The sequence below is a fragment of the Leucoraja erinacea genome, chromosome 23, assembly GCF_028641065.1.
Source record: "Leucoraja erinacea ecotype New England chromosome 23, Leri_hhj_1, whole genome shotgun sequence".
NCBI classification, from domain to species: Eukaryota; Metazoa; Chordata; class Chondrichthyes; order Rajiformes; family Rajidae; genus Leucoraja; species Leucoraja erinaceus.
The window spans coordinates 28,313,854-28,339,964 of record NC_073399.1 but is presented as its reverse complement, the minus strand read 5'-3'; the positions used below and the strand labels follow the sequence as shown (position 1 = coordinate 28,339,964).

Sequence of the window (26,111 nt, the reverse complement as noted above, 5' to 3'; positions counted from 1 at the left end):
TAGGACAGGTTTGGAGGTATGGACCAAAAGCAGGTAGTGTAGCTGGGACATGTTGGCGGGTGTGGGCAAGTTGCGCTGAAGGGCCTGTTTTCACACTGTATCACTCTATGACTACATTATACCTCCACCATGCATGAATGCTTCAAAATCAAGTGATCGAGTTTTATTGCCATATACTCAAGCATAGAAACATAGAAAATAGGTGCAGGAATAGGCCATTCGACCCTTCGAGCCAGCACTGCCATTCAATATGATCATGGCTATTCATCTAAAATCAGTACCTCTTTCCTGTTTTTTCCCCATATCCCTTGATGTTGTTAGCCCCAAGAACTAAATCTAACTCTCTCTTGAAAACATCCAGTGAATTGGCCTGCACTGCCTTCTGTGGCAGAGAATTCCACAGATTCACAACTCTCTGCGTGAAGAAAGTTTGTCCTCCATCTCAGTCCTAACTGCCCCCCCCCCTTTATTCTTAAACTGTGACCCATGGTTCTGAGCGCCCCCAACATCGGGAACATTTTTCCTGCAGTTACAGTAAGTGAAAATCTAGCAGGCAAGCAGGATGCTTTCTCCAACCACCCCCATTTGAAGTCCGTTATCTTCCACCGTTTCTACCCAGTGCTTGGTACTTACTTCCAGCAGCCCCTGGTTGTCCTCCAGGATGCTCTCTCTCTCCTCTCTCCCCCCCCCCCTCTCTCTCTCCCCCTCTATCTCTCCCCCCCCCCTCTCTCTCCCCCATCTCTCTTTCCCATCTCTCTCTCTCTCTCTCCCTCTCTTTCTAACTCTCTCTCCCTCCTCTCTCCTCTCTCTCTCCCCTCTCTCTCCCCTCTCTCCCTCTCTCCTTCCCTCTCTCCCCCTCTATCTCTCTCTTTTCTTTGCCCCCCCATCTATCTCTCTTTCCCCCGTTTCTCTCTTCTCTCCCCCCCTCTCTCCCCCTCTCCCCCTCTCTCCCTCTCCCCATTCTCTCCTACCCTCTCCCCTCTCTCTCTCTCTCCTCTCCTCTCCCCCTCCCGCTCTCCTCTCTCTCTCTCTCTCTATCTCCTCTTTTTCTTTCCCTCTCTCTCTCTTTCCCCCCATTTCTCTCTCCTCTCTCTTCCTCTCTCTCTTACCCCCCTCCCACTTCCCCCCTCTCTCCCCCATTCTCACTCCCCCTCCCCTCTCTCTCTCTCTTCCCTCTTTTTTCCCCCTCAACCCCTCTCTCTCTCTCTCTCTCCTCTCTCCCCCCCCCCTCCCTCTCTCCTCTTCTCTCTCTCCCATTTCCCCCCCCCCACTCTGTCTCTCCCCCACTCCTCTCACCCCCCTGTCTCCTCCCCCTGTCTCTGTCTCTCCCCTCTCTCCTCTCTCCACCCCCTTTGAGAGTCTGTCCCTTCGGCACAGAGACTCTCGCGGCAGCGGCGCTTCCGACGCCTCCGACGGCCCGGGACACTCGCACTGTCCGGAGCGCTCCATGGCCGAAGCTGCAGCGAGCGACTCGCTAGCCGCGCAAATACTCGCCAGCCCCGCAAACTCACCAGCCCCGGCTCCCCGCATCTGTATCCGCCCGCTGCTCCCATCCCTCCCTCAGCCCCGGCTCTCCAACACACGCGGACCATGCAGTTTATCCGAGTTTTGAAATTTTTGTTGATCACAGAATTTCTCACCACAGAGCGTGAGAAATTTCTGATCACCGTGAGGGCGTGAGAGTTTGCTTGAGGGCGTGATTCTCACGCTCAAGGCGTGAGAGTCGGCAGCCCCGATGTCCCTTACATACCAACTGCTAGTTGTAGTGGCAGAAGATGAGTTATTTCAAGAGGAAATTGTCCAATGTAAGCATTCAAACTAAGACCATGCACACATGGAATAAAATGCATGTGTTAAATCTGCCCTGTAGTGCCCTCTAGTAGAAGGGCAATTCCTTGCCACTTCCTTTCAATGGCTGTACCCTCACGCTGCCGAAGGCTCTGTATTACATTCTACATACCACTGGTGTAATTACCAGAGAAATATAATGAATGTATATTAAGCCAATTAACAAACAAAGATACTGTGCAGTCACTTTAGAAAAGTTCAGGAGTATTGCATGTTTTCCGTTGAGAACAAAACCAAACAGTATACCTGACCTGTGTTTCGTTTCTAACCAAAAATATGCCAGTATACATATCTATCAACAATTCTCCTCTGTCAGTATAGCCTCCTCTTCTGTTTTGATCTGGGAGAAATCAGCTTCTAATTTAATAAACTAATATCTAAACAGAATAAAATCAACACATTTTAAAAATTAGTCATTATTAAAGTAAAATACACAAAATAATTTGAGGTGCCATTATGTTGCCCTGGTGTGAACCATTACAGATAAAGTGTTGTATCTAAATACTGGCAGCATCGAGGCAGGGTGCAATGCCAACTATTATTGCAGGGGTTGAAAGAGATATTGCTTTTATTTCTATTTTGCCAAAGACATTTTTAAAAATATTTTCCTTCTGCTAGAATTTATGAAAATTAGCAGCTTACATGTAGATATGCACAGGCAGCGATGCTCTGAATATGTCATCGGTTACATCGGTTCCTAGAGGCAAGAGTGTTTAATACTGTACCAACAACAGAACGATGAATTTCTCAACTGCTGCATCATAACAGGCCTGTTAACACAACATGCATAGATAATATGTTACAGACGACAAAATATCAATCATTAATAACCCCAATATTAGCACAGAAAACCCCCAAATTCTTAGATAGTCCATTGTTCATAGTTGAGGTTAGTGTTGTGCAGTTTTCAAGAGTCTGGTGGTTGTACGGAAGAAAATGAATCTTGTGAATCTTCCTGAATCTTGTGGTCACTGTTTTCAAACTCTTGTACCTTTTTCCCAATGGTAAGATTGAGATGGGAGCGTGGCCAGGGTGGTATTGCTCCTTGATGATGCTGGCTGCCTTGTGGATTGAGCACGCTGTTATCAGAATGAGAGTGGTTTATTGGACATTCGTTTTACCCAATAGAAAAGAAATATCACAAAAACATCCTCCTCCCATTTCTCCAAAGAACCTTCCCCCTTCCTTTCTTCCCCCACCCTTGACCCCTGGCTGACCTTGCACTGATTTCTTCCCTCCTTCTCCTCCCATCTCCACCCATTCCACCGACTGTGCAACTCGAAACTTGCCACAGGTTTCACAATTCACAACTCTTCACCCTTTCTTGAACTTGCACCTGTCTTTCATCCCGTGCATTTGTCCAACAATCTGCCTACCATTTAACCTGTGTCCACCTTTTAGTTTAGTTTAATCCAGTTTAGAGATACAGCGTGGAAACAGGCCATTCGGCCCACCAAGTCTGTGCCGACTAGCTATCCCCAAACACTAACGTTATCCTACCCACTAGAATCAATTGACAATTTTTACTGAAGCCAGTTAAGCTACGCACCTCTACATCTTTGGAGTGTGGGGGGAACCTGAACACCCGGAGAAAACCCATGCCGTCACAGGGAGAACGTACAAATTCTGTATATAGACAGCGCCTGTAGTCAGGATTGAACCCGTATCTCTGGCACTGTCAGTTAGCAACTCTGAGTCACCCTGTTACCAGCCTTACTCTGTCCTGCACTTACTCTCTTCCAGCTTTCTTTAACCGCCTATCAAACCCCCCCCCCCACCCCCCCCCCCCCCCCCCCCCCCACCCAAGCAGTCTGAAGAAGGGTCCCGACCTGATACATCACCTATCCAGAGATGCGGCCTGACCATAAGTTCATTGGTTCTAGGAGCAGGATTAGGCCGCCACTCAATCATGTCTGATCTATCTTTCCCTCTCAATTCTATTCTTCTGCCTTCTGACACCCATAACCCCAGACACCCATACAAATCAAGAACCAGTTGACCAGTGATTAGTTGAGTTACCCCAGCACAAGGCGTTGTATCTCTTTAGGGAAGAAATAGCGGCTCGTGAACGTTTGATAATAAACATGCTGCTCCTTGTTTTCCAGTTATGGCAGAGTCTATGCAGCAGCCGACCCATACCATCACACGATTGCACCGGCCGCAACATACAGTGTTGGCACCATGGTAAGCATCGATAAACTCACCTACTGTGACTGGCACTTCACACTGAACACCAAACACGAGCATGTACTTTGTGAGTGGGTGTCATTGCACGTAAACTTCCCACACGAGCACACACTGACAGGAACACACAGGGTGTACACTTATTGGGCAAAGAGCGGAACGTCTTCATGTTTTAAATCTGGAACTAGCTCGTTCTAAGCTTCCCCCCAGTCTAGTTTCAGTCAAAACTCACTGAGTCAAGCACTTGCGCATCTAAACTTTATTTTGCCAAAACACTATTACAATTCCCACTACAGTACCTAACCATTGCAGGTTCGACCCACGTGTCTGCCTGATCAAGCCCTCCTTATCCTCGCTCAAGCAGAGACACTCCAGAAGGTCACGCAGTCCTAAGCGTTCTCCCAGAAGATCAACACAGGACCTCGTGGGAGTGGTCTTTTATAGGTCCCCGAACCTTGAGGGGCCGAACCACATAGGGGTGGTCTCTATACAGTCCAATCACAGATATCGATTAACACAGTATATGATAGACATTTTCCTAACCCAATAATACAGTGACTAATACAATGTATTCAAATGGTGCTTCTGCGAGGAAGCAAACATAGCAACATTTACCCAGATATTCAAGAAACCCAGACAAGGCTCAATGCTTAATCCAATCAACATCTAGCAAAGTAAAGCTTTGCAACATTATATACAATGTGTATGTCTGGTTTGCATTCATCCAATCCATTCCATGCAATTTGCACCTAATTGTCAGGATCTGCAGATGTTTGCATTCTCTTCCTGCAGCTCTTATCTAGGTTCTAGACAAACTGGTACCATTCTGCAGCGTGCCGTATTTCTGCAGAAGGCGCATTTAAATTGACCAAATGGTCTAGCAGCCCAGAAGCCTTTACTCAATTTCAGTCCTGGTCCCTGCAATTTGGCCAGAATTAACATTCCATCTTTTTATCATATATGATAAACCATCATTTATGATAACTAAATAGTCAGATAATCAGATAACCAGATGTACATATGTGTGTCTATTACATTCTCCATCTATTAACAACAACAAGACGATGATGTTTCTTCCCAGAATCTTGTCAAGCTTCCAGAGTTTTCTTGGGCATAGCTTCACAATTTCCATCTGATGAGTCTTCACCTCCCGAGTTTTCATGGGCATGAATTCCCTCCATCTGTGTTGTTGCACAATCTTCCATCCCTTTCCATAGTCAAACTATAACCTATAATTCCTGAAAAACTTGGGACAAAGCAAGTCACCACTCATGTACTAATGCTTTCCCATACATTCACTGTAATTCTGCAATACTATCCCTTTTCCATTTCACTATTCTGCTCTATTATATTCTATATCACTGTACTCCTATTACTATTCTGTTCTATAATATCCTCTTCACTATCCTAAGATCAGTTCTCTCCATATTCACACAATGTAAAAATATGTATATCTGATCATGGTTTCTCATAGAAATTTCAGCTGGGTTCAGTCCAAATTCCCTACAGGCATGACTCTTATTTAAAGCAAACCATGAACAATGTTTCAATTCAACCAAATTCAGTCTCAGCCTTCAATTTAATATTTTAAATGTGTGTCCATCTCACCCCTCTTATTCCACAGCATTGTGGCCGATAACACAATTCCATTCCAATTCCTGTGGAATTCCCTGCTGTTCAATTTTAATCAATCAATTTCCATATGTTGTCAATTTCATCATAAATCCAATTAAGAACGCCAATTCTAGGGACAATTTTTTTTCACCTTGATAATAGAAGCTGCTTTACTTGCCATTTGAAAGCCACTTTCAACGGTTAAAGAATTTAGATCCACTGGTCAAATACATCGACTCTGATATCTCCACACCCATTCAAGTTTCTCCTTCTAATTCAATAGACTTCTCCTCCAGTATTTCTTCCTTAGTATGTTGGCTCGGCTCTCAGTCCATAGGGGTTCTCTCTTATACTAGTTTCCTAACCACTGAGCACTTTCTAGAGGGCCTCCTGAAGGGAAGTCTTGCTTTTCACTGTTTGTCTTTTGACCATTCCCAACTCCAACTCTCCCTGAATAATTTCCATGTTACCAGATTTTCCAAAGTTCAATCCTTCCTGATATAACCATATAACAATTACAGCACGGAAACAGGCCATCTCGACCCTTCTAGTCCGTGCCGAACACGTATTCTCCCCTAGTCCCATACACCTGCGTTCAGACCATAACCCTCCATACCTTTCCCGTCCATATAACTATCCAATTTATTTTTAAATGATAAAAACGAACCTGCCTCCACCACCTTCACTGGAAGCTCATTCCACACAGCCACCACTCTCTGAGTAAAGAAGTTCCCCCTCATGTTACCCCTAAACTTCTGTCCCTTCATTCTCAAGTCATGTCCCCTTGATGTTCTCTGAATAATCCTTCCCATCTTTGGCTGCTTGTCTGGGGATGAGGCAATAACAATATCAATTAATAATCGAACTCCAAATATTCCTAAGCCAAATCTGACAAGTCGGTTCCAAATCTGAAACTTTAAAGTCCCTCCAATTCATTACCATATAATTTAGAGACCGAATTCAACATTTTATAAATGTATTTCTAATAATTATAATTTAGATGCGAAGGAGGTGTTTTACCCCAAACCACAGAGGAATGGATTTTTCCAAATTCAAATTCAGTTCTTTAAAGTGGAGCTTGCCCCAATAGTGGCCATAGGTTGTCTGTATTGTTTCTTTAGGAAAGATTGGATAGTGTTACTTCCCTTTCCTTCACTGGTGTCAAAAGCTAGATGATGTTAATGTTGGCACGAGGGTAGGTATCTTTTTCTTCTTCCTTGATGTCAGTTTCAAAGGAGTAGGGATACTGAGCAGCAGTTTTCTCTATCTGTTGGCCTTCCCAGCTCTGTCTTCAAGGGACAGGCCAGTATAATTTCCTTCTTCTTGTTGGTTCCTGTTTCTGGGGAGCTACATTACCTGAGCTGTCTGCTGCCCCTTCTCAAGAGGTCTGTATATTCTTTACCTCACTCCCCAGATACTATGTTGTTGTTTATACTGTCCTGCAGGCACAAACTTAGTAACAAGTTATGCACAATAGCTCCTTTCCCCACCCCCATACCTCCTGCACAATAGGTTTAATAATAATAATAATAATAATAATTGTATTTATAGAGCACTTTAAAAACAAACATAGCTGCAACAAAGTGCTCTACATCACTAATCATTGACAAAAAAAGTTAATACACACCAAAAATAACAATCAAAAGAAATAGTAGGAAAAGACATGTAAAATAAAGAAACATCAAAAACACCATGTTTTCGATGGATGTAACTAGTAGCGTGGATAGGGGAGAACCAGTGGATGTGGTGTATCTGGACTTCCAGAAGGCTTTCGACAAGGTCCCACATAAGAGATTAGTATACAAACTTAAAGCAAATGGCATTGGGGGTTCAGTATTGATGTGGATAGAGAACTGGCTGGCAAACAGGAAGCAAAGAGTAGGAGTAAACGGGTCCTTTTCACAATGGCAGGCAGTGACTAGTGGGGTACCGCAAGGCTCAGTACTGGGACCCCAGCTATTTACAATATATATTAATGATCTGGATGAGGGAATTGAAGGCAATATCTCCAAGTTTGCGGATGACACTAAGCTGGGGGGCAGTGTTAGGTGTGAGGAGGATGCTAGGAGACTGCAAGGTGACTTGGATAGGCTGGGGGAGTGGGCAAATGTTTGGCAGATGCAGTATAATGTGGATAAATGTGAGGTTATCCATTTTGGTGGCAAAAACGGGAAAGCAGATTATTATCTAAATGGTGGCCGATTGGGAAAGGGGGAGATGCAGCGAGACCTGGGTGTCATGGTACACCAGTCATTGAAGGTAGGCATGCAGGTGCAGCAGGCAGTAAAGAAAGCGAATGGTATGTTGGCTTTCATAGCAAAAGGATTTGAGTATAGGAGCAGGGAGGTTCTACTGCAGTTGTACAGGGTCTTGGTGAGACCACACCTGGAGTATTGCGTGCAGTTTTGGTCTCCAAATCTGAGGAAGGACATTATTGCCATAGAGGGAGTGCAGAGAAGGTTCACCAGACTGATTCCTGGGATGTCAGGACTGTCTTATGAAGAAAGACTGGATAGACTTGGTTTATACTCTCTAGAATTTAGGAGATTGAGAGGGGATTTTATAGAAACTTACAAAATTCTTAAGGGGTTGGACAGGCTAGATGCAGGAAGATTGTTCCCGATGTTGGGGAAGTCCAGGACAAGGGGTCACAGCTTAAGGATAAGGGGGAAATCCCTTAAAACCGAGATGAGGAGAACTTTTTTCACACAGAGAGTGGTGAATCTCTGGAACTCTCTGCCACAGAGGGTAGTTGAGGCCAGTTCATTGGCTATATTTAAGAGGGAGTTAGATGTGGCCCTTGTGGCCAAGGGGATCAGAGGGTATGGAGAGAAGGCAGGTACGGGATACTGAGTTGGATGATCAGCCATGATCATATTGAATGGCGGTGCAGGGTCGAAGGGCCGAATGGCCTACTCCTGCACCTAATTTCTATGGTTCTATGTTTCTACCACAAACAGAAGCAAAGCCTCAGGCATGGTCAAAAGCCAGGGAGTACAAATGTGTTTTGACACTGGATTTGAAGATGGACAGTGAGGGGGCCTATCTGATGTGCAACGGCAGGGTGTTCCAGAGTGCTGGAGCAGCAACAGAGAAGGCTCTATCCCCTCTGAGCCTCCGACTAGACCTCGGTACCTCCAGGAGCAGCTGACCAGCTGACCTGAGGGACCGGGCAGGAGCGTATGGGTGGAGCAGCTCAGAGAGGTAAGGCGGGGCGAGCCAATTCAGAGATTTAAAAACAAATAACAGTATCTTAAAATGAACTCGAAAGTGCACCGGGAGCCAGTGTAGGGAGGCCAGAATTGGCGATATGTGCTCCCTCTTTCGAGTCCCTGTTAAAAGGCGAGCAGCAGCATTCTGAACCAACTGGTTTGTTTCTTCTCTGGTGCCATTTCAGTTCTCCTTAGTTTCCATTCTCATTGCCACCAATTACTGTGTTTCCCTTCTCGTAGTCCTTCCTTTTAATGAGGTTTCTCAATTCCAATTAGATTCTTTGTGTCTCTTCTCATAGGATTTGGAAGGGGGTGATGTTCATTCTGGTATTTAATGTTATTTTTGGGCCATGTGACGATGTCTTCAGATTTCATATATTGTCTTTGCTGGCAGGTCAGGGCTAGCGGAATGGGTTTGGTTGCCAGAATGTCCCTGCCCCCTGATCTCCTGGCCAGTGTCCTCTTCCTCTACCCTCGGGGTCTCAAGTGTCCCGGTAACCTCTCGGGATCCACTGACTTCAGAAACCCCGTGGCCTCTTCTTTGTCCCCTTCCTTCTCGGTATTCCCTCACAGGATACGATTGGCTCCAATGTCCTAATTCCCCACAGTTGTAGCACTGATCAGGTCTAAGAGCTCTATGCCCTCTCCAACCAAACCATGGAAAAGTCAGCTCTCGGAATGGCAGGTCTACCCAAGCTTTAAGATCCTCCTCCTCCTTATCGTCCTCCAAAGTTATTTCCCCTTTCTGAATTCTTAATGCGAGTCTCTGAGCTGCCGTCAGACCAGGTTGTATTGCAGTGTGGACATCTGTGGCCCGGGGATTACTTACATCCATGCGGGACCTAATACCGGAGGAGTAGGCAGTTTCCTGCAAAGGAATTGCCTCCGGGGGATCCGTTCTATACCCCCATCCGGAAATTGCTCCGACCTAATAATACTATCGATGTCAGGATCAATCACTCCTTATCCTCCTGCTGCCTCGCCCTCAGAAAAGCTACTCGTTCTGTCTCTGTACTTCAGGAAGGATTCATTCACTTTCCCACTACTGGATTTCCAAATTAATTTTGATACCCACGTCGGCAGAACCTTCCCTCTCGCTCCTTGATCCCCCCATACTATCCACCACTGATGGAGCAATCATAGGAGCTGGAGACACCTACCTACAAAGCTACAAAGCTACATGTGTACAGCAATTCGTTCTTCCCCCGCACAATTAAAGCATGGAATAATCTCCACCAAACTATAGTTACCCAACCAGATGCAACTAAATTTAAAGTAGCACTTTCTTCCCAATAACCCTTTCTGGCTTAATCCCTCCCTTCACCACCTCCAGTTTAAATTCCAGTTGGAATATTTTGGAGGACCAAGTAACCAAGAACCAAGAACCAAGAACCAAGACCTGCCCCGATTTTTCCACCTTGGATTTGAATTTAGTGGGAAGGAGTCAAATATACCATGGCCTCCTCCCGAGTGCCCTGCTCGCAAGCTGCACATGGTGTCTCCGAACTGAGAACATGAGTGCTGTGGCTTCATTCCGAAAAATTCTACCCACCCTGGCATATGGTGAGCCTCTCTCCCTTCGAGGTCCACAGATACCGTTGCACACTTACTGAATTTAATAAGTTTCAATTTAGTCGGTGCCTCCCCTTTAAGAGCCATCTCAGTCGTTTCTCTTTTAGTATCTGGTATTCTCTCCTGTTTCTGTTGTCGGCTTCCACTATCTTCCTTTCCCTGTTCCTGAATGTCCTGAGAAGGATCAGTTCTCTCATATTCCCATCTAATCCCTAGTTTGTACGCTATTAGAGTATAAAGCAGAATGATCTCTTTATTTATTTTACTTCTAGTGAAGAACATTCTCCATATTCCAATGAGCTCATTTCCTTCTTCACTGTTTCCATATCGTCCAACAATTGTTTCTATGTAGTTTATTCCTATTACAGATTTTAGTCCACCCAGCGGCCAAAGTTCGCTCCTCCATTTAATTCTACAGATAATCCTCTTAATCTTTCTGCTTCATGCGGAAGTTTCTCGTAAGTTATTCTTATCGGGGTTCCGGGTCTGTTTGATAGGTCCTTCTCTGAGACATTCCCCATTTTCTGAACAATAGTCACAATGCAAAATACAAAATAAAATTCCAGACACTCACACCTATTCAAACTTGCTCCTTCCTCCAAGGTCAATGGAATCGCTCCCACACAATGGCTAATCGTCTTCCAGATTCACACCTCTTACACAATTGTTTCCTTTCAACCATTATTCAATCGCTCCTATTCAATTATTCAAACTTCATCGCTTTCCCAAATTTCTTATCAATTAGATCACAATCACTTCATTCAACTCTCAACCATAAAACAAAGGATCTCCGGTTTCTCAAACTAAGACTCCAACTCTTAATTCCAATCTCTCCCAAGCAGCAATCTCTCCAATTCAAACCACTCTAAGTTCACACAGACAAACAAATCCGAACCACTCTAGTAAAACTATAATCAAAAAAGAAAATATTCCCCCAGACGCACCCTAATATAAACTACAAGCATAAATCCCACTCTAATAAATCTTCCTCGTGGCGCGCTCGGTCGAGGTGCGATTCCTCCCCCGACACAGCGATTGAAAGAGTACAAACCCCGATCGGACCACCACAAATCAGATTCTAACAACACTACAATAATTCAAACACACTTTTACTTAAAATTATCTAATACCCAAAAATCCTTAAGCATTCACACAAACAAGCAAATAGCACTCTAAATCTTTTTACATACACAAAGTATTAATACAATTCGGATCCGATAAAGATGCTAAAAAAGACCACGCTGGATTTTTACAATAATATTTTAACATGCTAGCGCACAGATTACAAACACTTGATCTCAATGCCATGTCACGCTGTTATCAATCGGCGAACATCTTCCTCTGATACCGAAGACTTTCCCCTTCCTAGGTTACTCTTTGCTGAGGGGTACTACTTAAATGGACTACTTTTCCTCACCGACTACTTTTCCTCCTGATAGGACTGGACTTCTATAGGGAGACCTCTATCCCTCCTCTCTAAGTTCTACAGAATTAGGGATACCTTTCGCATCTGGGTACTTTTCACCAAGTAAACCAGGTTCCCGTCTCTCAGTTACTCTTCGCTATCAGGTACTAATCAACAATCGACCAGAGGATTACTATTCACTGTCGATCAGCCGCCATTCAGAATCGATCTCAAACATGCACAAACTCCGAAGTTCTATTTACACAGTTTTCAAATTCTACCGTATGGCAGAAATATCAATGTGAAATTCTGTATTTGGAAATTTGATTCTGCAAATCTAGACTCGTTCTCGGACCAACTAGTTTTGGTGCGTATCCCTCCACATACACGGGCTCTCGAATTCAAACTAAATTGCCCAATGAAATCTCGAACGGACTAGAGTATTCCCAGCCAATCTATACTCTAGCCACTGAGCCCAGTGCCTTTACGAGGTTCCTCATCTGAGAGGAAGCAAACATATCAACATTTACCCAGATATTCAAGAAACCCAGACAAGGCTCAATACTTAATCCAATCAACATCTAGCAAAGTAAAGCTTTGCAACATTATATACAATGTGTATGTCTGGTTTGCATTCATCCACTGTCAGGATCTGCAGATGTTTCCATTCTGTTCCTGCAGCTCTTATCTAGGCTCTAGACAAACTGGCACCATTCTGCAGCTTGTCCTATTTCTGCAGAAGGCACATTTAAATTGACCATGCCTCTCCAATTTGGCCAGAATTAACAAATCCACCCATAACCTTATGTCAAAAAACTCCCCAACCCTGAAACCCAAGCTCCGTAATTTAAATCTGCGGAGAAACGCAACACTTCAGCACATGTCTGTGTAGCCCTTCCTCCCTTTTAGATTGAAGGCCTCTTTGGTGCATCCAAGTGTCTGTAATACAACAGCATAATAGCATACCCACACATGCCCGATCTATCAACATATGAACCAAACCTACAGATAAAAGAACAGAACAAATCGCTGCTGGTAAAATGGCAAGAGTCGTCTCTCTGTAGATCTGTTTCATAAAGGATGCCCACGTCATATATCTACGTTTGTCCGCAGAGATATACACAGGAAAACACTGGGAGAAACCACACCCCCTCACTGATGCCAAATGTGTGTTTTGTATATGCCAACCAGGTAATCATAATATAGATTCATAAACTAGTATTACATTTATTCGAATGTTAAATATAATTTTGTTGAAACATTGACATAGCGATAGCAGTTAAGAATTTTTATGTCATGAGAAATTTGTTCATTCCCCTTGACAAAGGGCCATTTCTACAGACGCTATTCTATTGCAGAGGGATTACAGATAATGTACCCCTCCATTTAAAAGACCATACAAACCACATATTCCAATAGAGATATGAGAATGCATCAAAGTAACAAAAGTATTAACCCTGAACAAGGGGCTTTGTGCCGAGACGTTTATTGTAATGGTGTTTGTAAACTCCTGAAAGTTATTGGTTTGAAGCAAAAAGGTAATTCTAAGAAATTCTGATATGCCCAACAATTATGTAGTTTGGGAGAAATCTATTATTAAACAATCTGCTCTCTACGAAAAGACTGGCTAACATAAACTTGGTCCTCTCTCTCTCGTCTCTGACATCATTGAATGATCTCGATATTACTTCTCTTAGTCATTGCTAGCAGAAAGTTGCATACTCCTGCCTGCTTTGTCTTGTAATTTCAACATGTCCAGTCAGACAATCTCTTGTTTTCCCCCACTCATTTTCCCCCATTTTCTTTCCTCCCCCATGTAAACCTCCTGCAACCATGGCATCCTCCTCGTTAGAGAGAGTGGGACGGTTCGTCTCAGAGATATCTACAGGAATGCCGTCAATGCCAGTCCTTGGTTGGCCTACCAGGTAGGGATTAAGCATTGAACTGAACCCAAAATCCAAATGGATTTACTCAAACCAAATCCAATCAGAACTTTCTCCGGTTTGGATCACTTTTGCTTCTAAATCCAATAAAGTCATATTGGAAGAACTCTGGATTCTGTGCAACTGTGACAGTTCATTTGATCTTATGGAGTATTTTTGCCCATTGTCTTTTAGCTCTGGGGAGGTCCCTCATGTCCCATTGATCTCCAGTCTCTCAGCCCTGATAAAACAGCAAGCAATTGCATGTTCTGGGCAATAAGTAGCATACCGACTATCTCAGAATGCTAGACCTGCTTGCAATAGTGAAATGCATGCAAATAGCTAGGCAGTTTGGAGCTCCAGCAATATCATTCAGAGTTGATGTGTGTACATTTGCAAACTAGAGTTGTTGGCACCAAGAAGACTCACTTCCTTCCATTGCCAAGGCAACAGGTGAGCTACTTGACCTCGGGTGACCGGGGTCTTAAAGTACGTAGAAACATGCAAACGCACAAAACCCACAACACAAAACGATCACAGCACTTATTTGCGTTTAATGTCAACGTGAGCTGGTTCTGCTTAATGTTTAAGTAAAACATGGAGGTCAGAAGTGAATTAAATTGATTCTGCACATGACGGTTAGTCGCTGATTTCTAACATTACGTAGTGCTAATGAGGGGAGATGAGTGCTTAATATCCCATCACCCCTTACTGATGACCTAACAAATAATGCTCTCCAAACCACACAGTATTTGATGATGTCATAGAAGAAGCAAGAGCACTAACAGAAAACAGTTTTATTTACTAAACTTTCAACTGGACAAAAATGGCTTCTCCTAAACTACAGGTTTAACGACTCTAAATTGAGCGACTTTTGGTTTGGAATGTCTTACTGCACACCTATTCATTTCACTCCGCTTTATATCATATCTAGGCGCAACCCATCATTCTTCTCATAATGTAGATCTGTGGAAATAAAGTTTGGAACGGGGAAAAAAAATTCTGAATTGAAAGAATTAATTTTTAAATATTGTCATTTAAATGACTCTAATACTGGGTGGTGCTCCATCCACTCTACTTGTCAGTGATAAGTTCTCTCAATGTAATGTCAAGTAGGACTGCTCATCACAGCAAACCCAAAATAAAATAAGGCAGGATTTTCTTAATTGCAACCTGAGACCATTCTCCGCTGATAGACAAGAGGAACAATGCTGAAAGCAAGGGCCCTTTAAGGCCACTACATTGATGCAAACAGGCCACAATGGAGCGGAAATAAACTAGGGAATTAATTAAAATGTAAGGTGTTTTAAAATAATAAAGAGATATATAGATCAGCATAAGAAGATCGAGGGAATAGGCTTTTTTTTTTGCACAATTACCATTAACATCAGGGCTAAAGTCATACACATTCTCTCTCCCACTGTTCCTTTCTCTGGATGTCTCTCTGTGTGTCTTTCTCTGTGTGTCTCTCTCCCTCTTTTATCAGTTCTCACACTCACTGCAGTGGATACTTTTACCGGTGGGCGTGGTTTTTAGCTAGCTGTGCAGCAAACATCACAGATGAAAAAAAAAAAAAACATTTTCAATTTTCCATTTTGAAAGCCTCAACCAAAACGAGAAAGTGAAAACATTAAGATTAATGAATGGTGACTGCAGCAAGGCCCTCTGTAACCGCTCTGCAGAGAGGGAGAGAAAAAGAAGGCGGCCGTTCCCTTGAGCTTCAAGGCGCAATGCCTTCGTTTAGACAAATGATTTAAATTTGCCAAGGTGGCGTGCGTGTGGTTTCAAATCTTGCATATCTCCGGAGCAGCTGCTAGCTAAAAGCTTTCATTAATTAAGATGATTTTTCTCCCTTCATACTCTTAATTAGATTTGTGGCTTGTTTTTTGCTGTAGCATTTCGTACATTAAAAAATATTTATTTGATTTTTTTTTCATCTTTGATGTTGCAGGCTAGCCTATACAGAGGAGGTTACAATCGCTTCACCCCGTACTAGCAAGAGAAACTCAGAGACACACTAACACCCAACAGATACTGTGGGGGGTTTGGCACGACATGCAGAAATATTTTGTGCTAATGCTCTCTTGATTAACATGATCTTTTTACCTCAGATGGGTTTTTTTTTTGTGTTTATTACATGTTTAAGCTGTGCTTACTGCAAATTTTTCTTGAGTTTTGCTCAGTATAATATACTTTGAAGAAAATTTCTGATGTGTGAAAAACGTAAACAAAAGATTTGACAGCTAACTTTGTTTTCTTTTGAAATTGCCAAACCACATAAACCGTCTGGAGAACTCTGGAAACAGGCCAAAATATTTTTATTTTTTCCCGCAATTTTTGTCAGATTTGCAGGATGGTTGGTTTTAAATTAAGTTAGTCGAACACGAGTTTGTATGAAACAAGCCACGCAGCTTTGAGGTGATAGTCGGAGAGATTAACAATAACCGCACAACCCAGCAATCTCTCCTCATTTAATCCCAGCCCAGATTATCATGTGATCCTCTGTGACAGCTAGACAGTCGAACCAAACTGAAAAATCTCATCGCTTGTAGCTGGTGGATTGAAATGTCAACAAGAGCAGTGATTGGAACATTCCCCTCATAACCATAATTGTATGAAGTGAGCTTTCTAAAAGCCTTCCTTTGTATTCATCTTCCAGTCCCATTTGATTGATGAAGAAAGGCAACAATTTATTCTTGCAGACAGCTTCAGTCTAACTTCTTTAACCCTGGCCACAATTCAATGATGAATCCTTAACATAAATCAAGAGATACAAATACAAATACATAGATACAAAAAAAAAGACACAAAGTGCCGGAGTAACTAAGTGGGTCTAATAGCACCCCTGGAGAACATGCCTGGCAAGTAATAGTGGATGCAGGTGAGGGCTTTCCTTTATTTCTCAGATGGTTGCACAAAGGCCAGAGATGTAAAGCCAAAATATGTGAGATAAGGATAGATGAAAAAAAGACACAAAGTGTTGGTGTAACTCAGCAGGCCAGGCAGCATCTCTGGAGGACATGGACAGGTGACGTTTCGTGTCGAGACCCTTCTTCAGACTGATTGTGATGGAGGGGAATTCTTCCATCTTTTTCTCCCCATCACAATCAATTTGAAGAAGAATCCCGACCCGAAACGTCACCTGTCCATGTTCTCCAGAGATGCTGCGTGACCTGCTGAGATACTCCAGAACTTTGTGTCGTTTTTTTTGGAAAATCGACAACTGCAGTTCCTTGTTTCCACGATAAAATGCTGTCATCTCCTCCAACCAAAATGTTTTTTTAAAACTCCAGTTGTCATCGTGAAGCTTGCATTCATTCCTCTTTAGTTGTTGAAACATTTCTCACTGTAGCTAACCCGTTTGGAAGGGAGACCCAACCTGTTGAATAGCATTGACTTTCTGTATTTTGCAGTAATTCTTCCACTTAAGGCAAATGTCAACTCTGTTACCAAGATAGACACAAAATGCTGGAGTAACTCAGCAGGACAGGCAGCATCTCTGGAGAGAAGAAATGAGTGATGTTTCGGGTCAAGACCCTTCTTCAGAATGGTTAGGGATAGGGGAAACGAGAGATATAGTTGGTGGTGTGGAGAGATAAAGAACAATGATTGCAGGATATACAAAAAAGTGATAATATTCCTGTCTCGACCTGAAACGTCACCCATTCCTTCTCTCCAGAGATGCTGCCTGTCCCGCTGAGTTACTCCAGCTTTATGTGTCTATCTTCGGTTTAAACCAGCATCTACAGTTCCTTCTTACACAACACTGTTACCAAGGTAGGCTTGCCTCGGGGAACAGATACAAGTCAACATTAGAGGCACATCACTGACGTAATCAGTTCAGAAAAAGATTTTCACAGAATGTGAAGGATACTTTGAACAATGTAACCTGATAAGGGGAAGTCTCATTGCAACCCTGCCCTGCATTGCCACTTTTCCAGCCTACATTCCATTGCTCTTTTAATCACTGCTTTCCGATTGAAACAACCCTCGTTTACTTTGATGCACCATATATATGTTCCTGAGCTGCTGCCTCATTAATTGTCATCGCATTTCGTCGGATCATTCTGAAGTTGCTAATGGCAAAATTTAATAAAATAAGCCAACCCCCGCAATTGAAACCGATTCAGTTGCTGGGAGAGAGCTTTCAAAAACAGCTCAAATGAAATGTGATTTTTTTTAATACTTTAATAATTCAGTACAGTTAACTATTTTTTAAAGGAATTCAAATTATGCAAAAAAAAGGCTTCCAGTATATAACATAATAATACTGTAAAATATATAATACAATTCTATACATTTAAGTAATTATATAATTCGCTCAGCTGAACTAACTCACAGGGATTTTGTTAGACATGAATTTTCAAAATCAGAAATTTTGGACCCTTATTCAAAGCAAGCAATTATGCAAACATTAGCTCCTAACGTAGATAAATTCAATGTAACTGAAATTAACTAAATCGAGGTTATTTGCCTGATAAGCACTTTATCACCTTAAGTCGAGACTTTGAACATTTCTAATGGGCATGTTTACTAACGAGAACGGGATAAAATACTTGGAAAAGGAATTAGCTTCATATTGTTTCTTTTAACCCAATTAGTATTACTACCATAACTATTATGTTAAAGTGAAATCATCTTTCAAATAGGAGGAAGGCTTACAGCTGGTCTTTCATATTTGGCGATTTTAGTCTTCAGTATTGTCACACAAGTAAAAATAGTTCTGTGAGGTCTTTCTGGAGTAGCGAACCTCCCAACATTCCCGGTACAAGTTTTTACTTTTTTTTTAAAGATAATTTCCTATCTCCAAGGAGGGTTCCTAAGATGTGAATTGTATAAAGAGATTAGATTATTAAATATGAAATGAGATTGTGGCTGAGTGAATGAACCAAGAAATTCAAATCGCGTTGTACTTTGTTTAGTGTGATGTTATTGAGATAGCCGACAACTCTGAGGATTTACAAGAATGGAGTCGGCACTGAATGCCATGTAGGGTTTTATGGGCAGATGAAGGCAGCTTAATCAGAATTAAGGAGCTGCTGTAAAGAACGCTGTGGTTTGCTTGCTGCACAGATTTATTTTCTTTTTTTTATTTGTGCGTCGTTTATTTTAGGTTTTGAATTTTACTTTTTTACTGCCAAAATATATTCTGTTAAAATATACTCCAAAAACCATTGCAACGTGGTGTATTATAGGTCAATCTGACTCAAGTATTTAAAGCAGAGTATTTATTATGATTAGTAGCATATGATTGTCTTCATATACACAGATTAAAATAAGTAGGAGCAGACTTAGAAAGAAATGTAATCACCCTTTTATACACTTTCAAAATGTGCACATAGTTATTCCATGGGTCATTTTTTTATAATAGAAAAAAAAGAAAAATAGCTTTAAAAAGGCACTGTTTATACTTTTTGGGGATAAGAAAATAGCTATCATCTTTATAAATGTTTACTTATGAAATATTATGTGAAATGTGTGCTGTAAAAAAATGTGTGGTAGTTGTAAGTTCCACCAGATAGCATCAAAGTGTGTAGTGGGGAGGGGGAGGTGAAGCCCAGAAAACCATCAACAGAACTTTTAATTACCTCTTACAAACCATCTTTGACAAATTACTGCACACGTACGATGATCTCTTCCGTATAAACATGGTGATAATATAATTCTGTTGCTCAATTTACATTGGCATTTAAACATATACTTCCAGCTGTTCAACGTCAAAAGAGACAGAATAGTTTAATTGTCCTCTACACCGACCGACAACGGAACGATTAAATTATTACTTGCAGTGGCTTTACAGTCTGGACACATCGACAAACGTGCAATACATTTTTTTTAAATCAATAAGTTTACGTAGGGACTGGGGTTTTTTTTTCCCCCCCAGTATTGTGGTTATTAATTCAATTTTTTTTTAATTTATTGTATATTCATCGATATAGCCGAGTTTTCATTCATTCATTCCAACTCAATGACCTTTGACAGAAGCCCAGCTGATCTTTCCTGGTCTTGCCTACACTTTACTTTCCATTTTTAACCTGGCATATCAATACCCACTTTTGATATCAATGTGTCTAGAACCAAGTGTTGAGTGAGATTTTAAACGCACAGGTGCTCAGAGTTAAACCTTTGTTGTCATTATGGGTCATCTTTCCTTGTGTTGATAATTGCCAACAATATTGACCTGCCTGCTATTTATACCATTCACTCAACAAGAGAGAAGTGGACAAGGATATATCTTGAAACTAGTCCATTACCACACATTATCGCTAAAAGTTCAAGGTGATTCCCATTGTTAACATTTCTGCATCAGATTTTCCATCGCTCGTGAACACACTGGCGCATTATAACTCCGTGACTGCCCCACATACGCTGCTCGATGCTCCTTGAATACATATACATTTTGCTTTACATGCGGACAGGGCATTTCCGTCCAATGTACATGACCATCCCAGAGTTTGACCATGGGAGGAATGGACAGACGATTCTGTACTCGAGGTAGGTTTCCAATCCACTTCGTATATTTCACAGCTCTTCTCTCCAAGCCTGAGTTGCGATGGGTGCAAGAGACCACATCAGAGTGGCACTTCAAAGGCACTGTGAGCTGATCTTCAGGCCCTTTGTGCACGGTGACTAGAACAACCCTGGAACTCCCTTATGTGTTGCTGCAAGCAGCATTCTCTCAATGCCAGCCACAGGAGGGTCAAAGTGAGCTACAAAACGTGCTGGAGTAACTTAACGGGTCAGGTAGCATCTCTAGAGAACATGGATAGGCGACGTTTCGGGTCAGGAACCCTTCTTCAGAAATTAAAAATTAATATGTAAACATCCAAAACAAAATAATGTTTCTCAATATACAAATAGCATAAAACATCAGTGTACTGCGTGCAATGTCCACGAGGGTGATCTTTAATTGTGCTGTCGTTTCTCCATTAGCATTCATAGAAACATAGAAAATAGGTGCAGGAGGAGACCATTCGGCCCTTCGGCCCTTCGAGCCAGCACCGCCATTCATTGTGATCATGGCTGATCGTCCCCTATCAATAACCTGTGCCTGCCTTCTCCCCATATCCCTTGACTCCACTAGCCCCTAGAGCTGTATCTAACTCTCTCTTAAATATTCTTAAATATTTAACATTCTGAATAGAGTTGACTTGGAAAGTAGATGTCGATTTTTTTGGTTATTCTTAATCTTGGTCTTAGATACCAGCTGTAATGCTTAAATCACATTTTTAAGTCAGATTGACTGCAGTCCATTTTTTATTTCTATCTTGAAAAGGTGCAACAGAATATAACATGAGTGAACACACTTTGCAACACACTGTAAACTGTCAGTCATCAAACCAACTGTTTCAGAGTGTTGAGGAAGGGAAAAATCACCACCGCTAAAGATCACGCTCACCGATATTAACAATAACACACAATAGGCAACTAACAAAATCACAACACTTTTAAATCAATTTCTTTAGGTGAATACACTGAATTACAACAAAAAAGTAATATTGTTTTTGTCGTAAGCCTGATGCATGTAAAATGCTATTCGAGAAGCCGTGTTAAATTGACTAATCTACCTGAGCTGAATTAGCTGTCTTTATTCATAGAAAATATATCAAATGAAATAGCTGCTTGTTGGCATATCCTTTATTCATTAAACATGTAAGCAGTCAGAACTTTGGAAGGAATGCCCATATTTTCATACACCCCAAAATTGCAATTACACCTGTAACTGCATCACGTTGCATAATTGGATGAGAGAGAAATATCGAAAATTACATTTTGACAAATTGCCTACTCAAATTGGCACGAAAAGGCACCTCAAGGGTAAGGCAATATAAGAAACATCTCCCCTCTCCACTTAAATGTTAGCTCTACTCACAGATCAGTCCACTGATAAACTTGCCTTTTACCTGAATCAGTCTGAAGAAGGGTCCCGACCCAAAACGTCACCTGTCCATTCCCTCCACAGTTGCTGCCTGACCCGTTGAATTCCTCCAGCACTTTGTTTTTTCTTGCTCAAGATTCCACCATCTGCAGTTCCTTGTGTCTCACCTCTTATCCTTGATCCCTTCACATAATGACATCTTTACAAAATAAAATTGCCATCCTCTAGCAATGTGACACACCATAAAGTTTGTCTCTCTCTCACTTCACAAGAGCAAAATGACTCGTCATGTGTGCTTTAATTTGTCAAATTCACAAACTGAAATTAATCTTTTCAGAAAAAGTACAAACAGCAAAGGCTACAAAAAATGGCAAAGGAAAGGTAATTGAAATTTCTGTTGTGCTCTTGTTTATCCCTTTCTCATGATGGGACAACAATTGTTTTATTGGGAACAGATTTGTACAGAAACTTATCGATCTTGTCAATAGAGTTAGTCTAATATAATAGCAGTCAACTTGGGTCCACAATATTAGTCTTTCCTAATCAGCTTTCCATTTACATCTTCAAGCTATTTTAAAAAGTTTACTGTATATGTATTTCCTATAAACTTGTTGAGATGAGTGTTATTTAAACACTTCCTTGCTAAGCACTTTGATAAACTAAAGTCACGTTTATTTGTTGTAAAATGTTCAAAGTTCACTTGCAAAGTAAAGGAGCTACAAACCAGCCGAATTTGCAATTTTTAAAATGCACTCATCTGTTCCGAGTGGGTCACATACCCTTCCAGAACAACATTGATGTTGTCATTCAAATATATAGAGCAGTACAACTGCAAAGAAAATTGTGTGTACAAGTCTACAGTTACTAAGATCTGGTTTTAGTTCCATTGTTATGGAGTAATGTACAACAACTCTGTATATGGAGAGCATTGTATTGGAGCGTGCAAAATCAATGATTGTTAATGTGTGGGTCTTGGGTTGAAATAAATCCCAGGCAGAAGTTGATGGTGGGAACAGCATATAGGTGTTTGTTTGTCTAATTGTAGCTTGGATGTACAGGAAAGTTGCACCAAAGTGCTGATTCACATAATGTTACTGTTTGGAACTGAAATGGCAGTGAGTTTCAGGCCACTGTCAAACTCAAGAAGAGCACAATAAGTTCAGAAATAGTGATCTCTCCCACAAGGTATAAAGGGACTTGATTTGAGTTGCTTCATTTGTGGGTCTCTATTCCCCATGTGTCCTAACTGTGGTGCAACTTGAGTAAAGTCACTGGGTGTAAATGGTTTAAAGAAATCTCTTTGGTGAATATTCCTATCCCCTACATGCAGAAAAATACAAAAAAAGGACATCAAATACCAGAGAGCAGAGCTCAAATACTAGAGGGCACAGGGCAAATACTAGAGAGCATAGGTTTAAGGTGAAAGGGGCAAAGTTTAAATGAGGTGTGTGGGGCAAGTCTTTTATGCAGAGGGTAGTGGGTGCCTCAAATGCATTGCCTGGGGTAGTGGTGGAGGCAGATGTGGTAGCAGTGCTTAAGAGACTTTTGGATAGGCATATGGATATGCAGGAAATGGAGGGATATAGATTATGTGCAGGCAGATAAAAGTTGGTCTCAGCATCATGTTTGGCACAGACATTGTTGGCTGAAGAGCTTGTTCCTGTGTTCTATGTTCTATGTCTCTCTCTCTAACGATCTTGAAATATTGAAACAAAATGTATTATTAATGATGTCATGTTACTTTGGGGATACTTCGCTGTTCCAATCGAATAAAGATCCGTTGTCTAAAATATTTATCACAACCGTCACCAAGCCAAATTGTGCAAGTTCTTTCCTTGATCTTATATTCTAGTGACTCTGGCATGACACAGGTGCACTGTACATAATGAAGGGCTCAGAGGCTGAAATCTCCGGATTCTGGGAATACAGAACCTTGTGCCACACCTACAATGAGCAAGATGTGGATCGTACGCAAGTACTGCCAAATGGAAACGAATTGTACGTTGTATACCATGTGTACGCTCAAACTCCTTTTTATAACTCCACTTGTAAATAGTCCTTTAGCTGCCACCCCTGTGCAATAGATTATAACACACCCTGCCCTGCCTCCTATTGGAACGAACATGAATGTCCCTGGGACAGTGTTATTGCCCAGTCTGATGCATTTTTTGTTATGCATCCATTCCTTCATGTTGTGTTCAATGGGAACACGAAACCGACAGCTCTCAACAAAATAGTGGCAATGAGTTGAGCAAAAACAAATCTGAAAAACTCCTAACAAAAAAATATATATAATTCTCTCTTTAGGACTTTCACCGTCCTAGACTGGAAACAGGTTGTGTTGTAAAAGATTTTAAAACAACCTGATGTTCCAGGACTTAGAGGCCTTTTTTTCTTCCCGATCCCTTCCTTTTGACTAAGCCTTCACCCTGTGGTATCCAAGTGAACCCTCGTTAATTACCCCTCGGCCCCACTGACGGACCTTGTACTGGCTTGGCCGCCATTCCGCTGGGATTGTCATCTCCCGGTTTCAGTTCGAAGGCTCTTCCTGGATCGCACTTGGATTTCTGGTGGTCCTCTTGGTCTGAGGAACCCTCGCTTTGCCTGTCCTTTAGCTAATCCGTCAATTAACTGCACATTGTCATTTTTCCAAGACATGCTATTCCATCCATCTCAGAGACTATTTTGCTTAATTCTAAAGGCAATTTTGCTCACCCCGTGTCCCTTCAACCCCCCTCTCAGTCCTGGAACTGCATGTTGTTTAATATCCTGTTAGTACCTCATGTGCTTTTAACTGTCTATATGCTGTTGATTCCTAATTTCTTGCTCTCTGCTGCTGCTCTGGTAGTTACCTGCTGATTGGAGAGCTGTAGTTTAGATCTGCCTTCCTTTTTCTGTCATTCTGTAAGCTTCTAACGTGATTCAATTAACAATATCCTTAATAAAGGTTGTTTCTTTCTTCAACAACAGCAATTGTTCTGAATATTATTTTGACGCAGAACTACAATGTATTAAATCATGATAGATCATGCACACAATATCGATATGTTTAAAATAAAGGGCAAGATAGTTTATTATACAGGTTTAGGATTATTATTAGTGTCACGTGCAGGTACAGTAAAGTTTTGTTTAGAAACTATACAAACAGATCAGATATATCATACATAAATATAATCAAGTCAAACCGAGTGGGCGGCACAGTGGCGCAGCTCTTTAGACTTTAAATTTTAGACACACAGCGTGGAAACAGGTCCTTCGGCCCACCGAGTCCACGTCGACTAGCGATCATCCCCGTACACTAACAGTATCTGACACACTTGGGACAATTTACAATTTTTACCAAAGCAAATTAACCTACAAACCTGTATGTCTTGGGAATGTGGGAGGAAACCGGAGCACCCGGAGAAAACCCACGCGGTCACGGGGAGAACGTACAAACTCCGTACAGACAGCTCCTGTAATCAGGATCGAACCCGGTGGTCCCTGGCACCGTAAGGCAGCAACTCTGCCGCTGTACGGCCTTTTGAGCTCTGCCCCTCTCACCCTAAAGCTGCGCTCTTTCCTCTCAGCTCCTGTGCACTCTGAACATTTTATGCCTGGTTTCTTTTTTTTCTAGTAGGAAAAATTTGGAAGAGTTCATTAATTTTGTAGAAGTTTAATCACGGCATTCAATGTTGACTCATTGCACGATAGGCAATTAATTTGTAGAATAACAAAGTCAATAGTGATGTAAACCTGTCCCTGCAGAGCGATGAAAGAATAGAGGTCGCCATCTCCGTGTTTATTGCAACTTGGAAGTTTTGAAGCAGGATTAATACCTACAGAGTGTTGCTCTGACATTGGTTCTGTAATAACCATATAACCATATAACAATTACAGCACGGAAACAGGCCACCTCGACCCTTCTAGTCCGTGCCGAACACGTATTCTCCCCTAGTCCCATATACCTGCGCTCAGACCATAACCCTCCATTCCTTTCTCGTCTATATAACTATCCAATTTATTTTAAAATGATAAAAACGAACCTGCCTCCACCACCTTCACTGGAAGCTCATTCCACACAGCCACCACTCTCTGAGTAAAGAAGTTCCCCCTCATGTTACCCCTAAACTTCTGTCCCTTAATTCTCAAGTCATGTCCCCTTGTTTGCATCTTCCCTCCTCTCAGTGGGAAAAGCTTATCCACGTCAACTCTGTCTATCCCTCTCATCATTTTAAAGACCTCTATCAAGTCTTAACCTTCTGCGCTCCAAAGAATATGGCCCTATCTTGTTCAACCTTTCTCTGTAACTTAGTTGCTGAAACCCAGGCAACATTCTAGTAAATCTCCTCTGTACTCTCTCTATAGATGCAGTCAGTAGCTACGATAATGTGAAGGAAAGTATAGCTTTTCTAGAATTTGACTGAGAACATAGAACTTCAATAGTTCAATCAATGGGGTGCATTATAGTCACATGTGCACAACACGATGAGATT

General features: G+C 41.8%; 1 protein-coding gene across 12 annotated transcripts in view; it reads left to right on the top strand.

Annotated features, from left to right (window-relative positions):
- LOC129708437 (RNA binding protein fox-1 homolog 3-like) overlaps positions 1-24,603 on the top strand; it is a 1,476,502-nt gene extending 1,451,899 nt beyond the window's left edge. For 5 of the 12 annotated variants that reach the window (XM_055654200.1, XM_055654199.1, XM_055654194.1 and 2 more), the window contains 4 exons: positions 3,954-4,032; positions 12,949-13,026; positions 13,688-13,760; positions 23,489-24,603. In XM_055654200.1, the coding sequence (XP_055510175.1) occupies positions 3,954-4,032; positions 12,949-13,026; positions 13,688-13,760; positions 23,489-23,502 (244 nt within the window). In that variant the 3' untranslated portion in view covers positions 23,503-24,603. Of the gene's footprint in view, positions 1-3,953; positions 4,033-12,948; positions 13,027-13,687; positions 13,761-15,708 lie in introns of all 12 variants that reach the window. The other 7 variants (XM_055654192.1, XM_055654193.1, XM_055654197.1 and 4 more) reach the window with 7 other exon arrangements.
- The last annotated feature ends 1,508 nt before the right edge of the window (positions 24,604-26,111 follow it).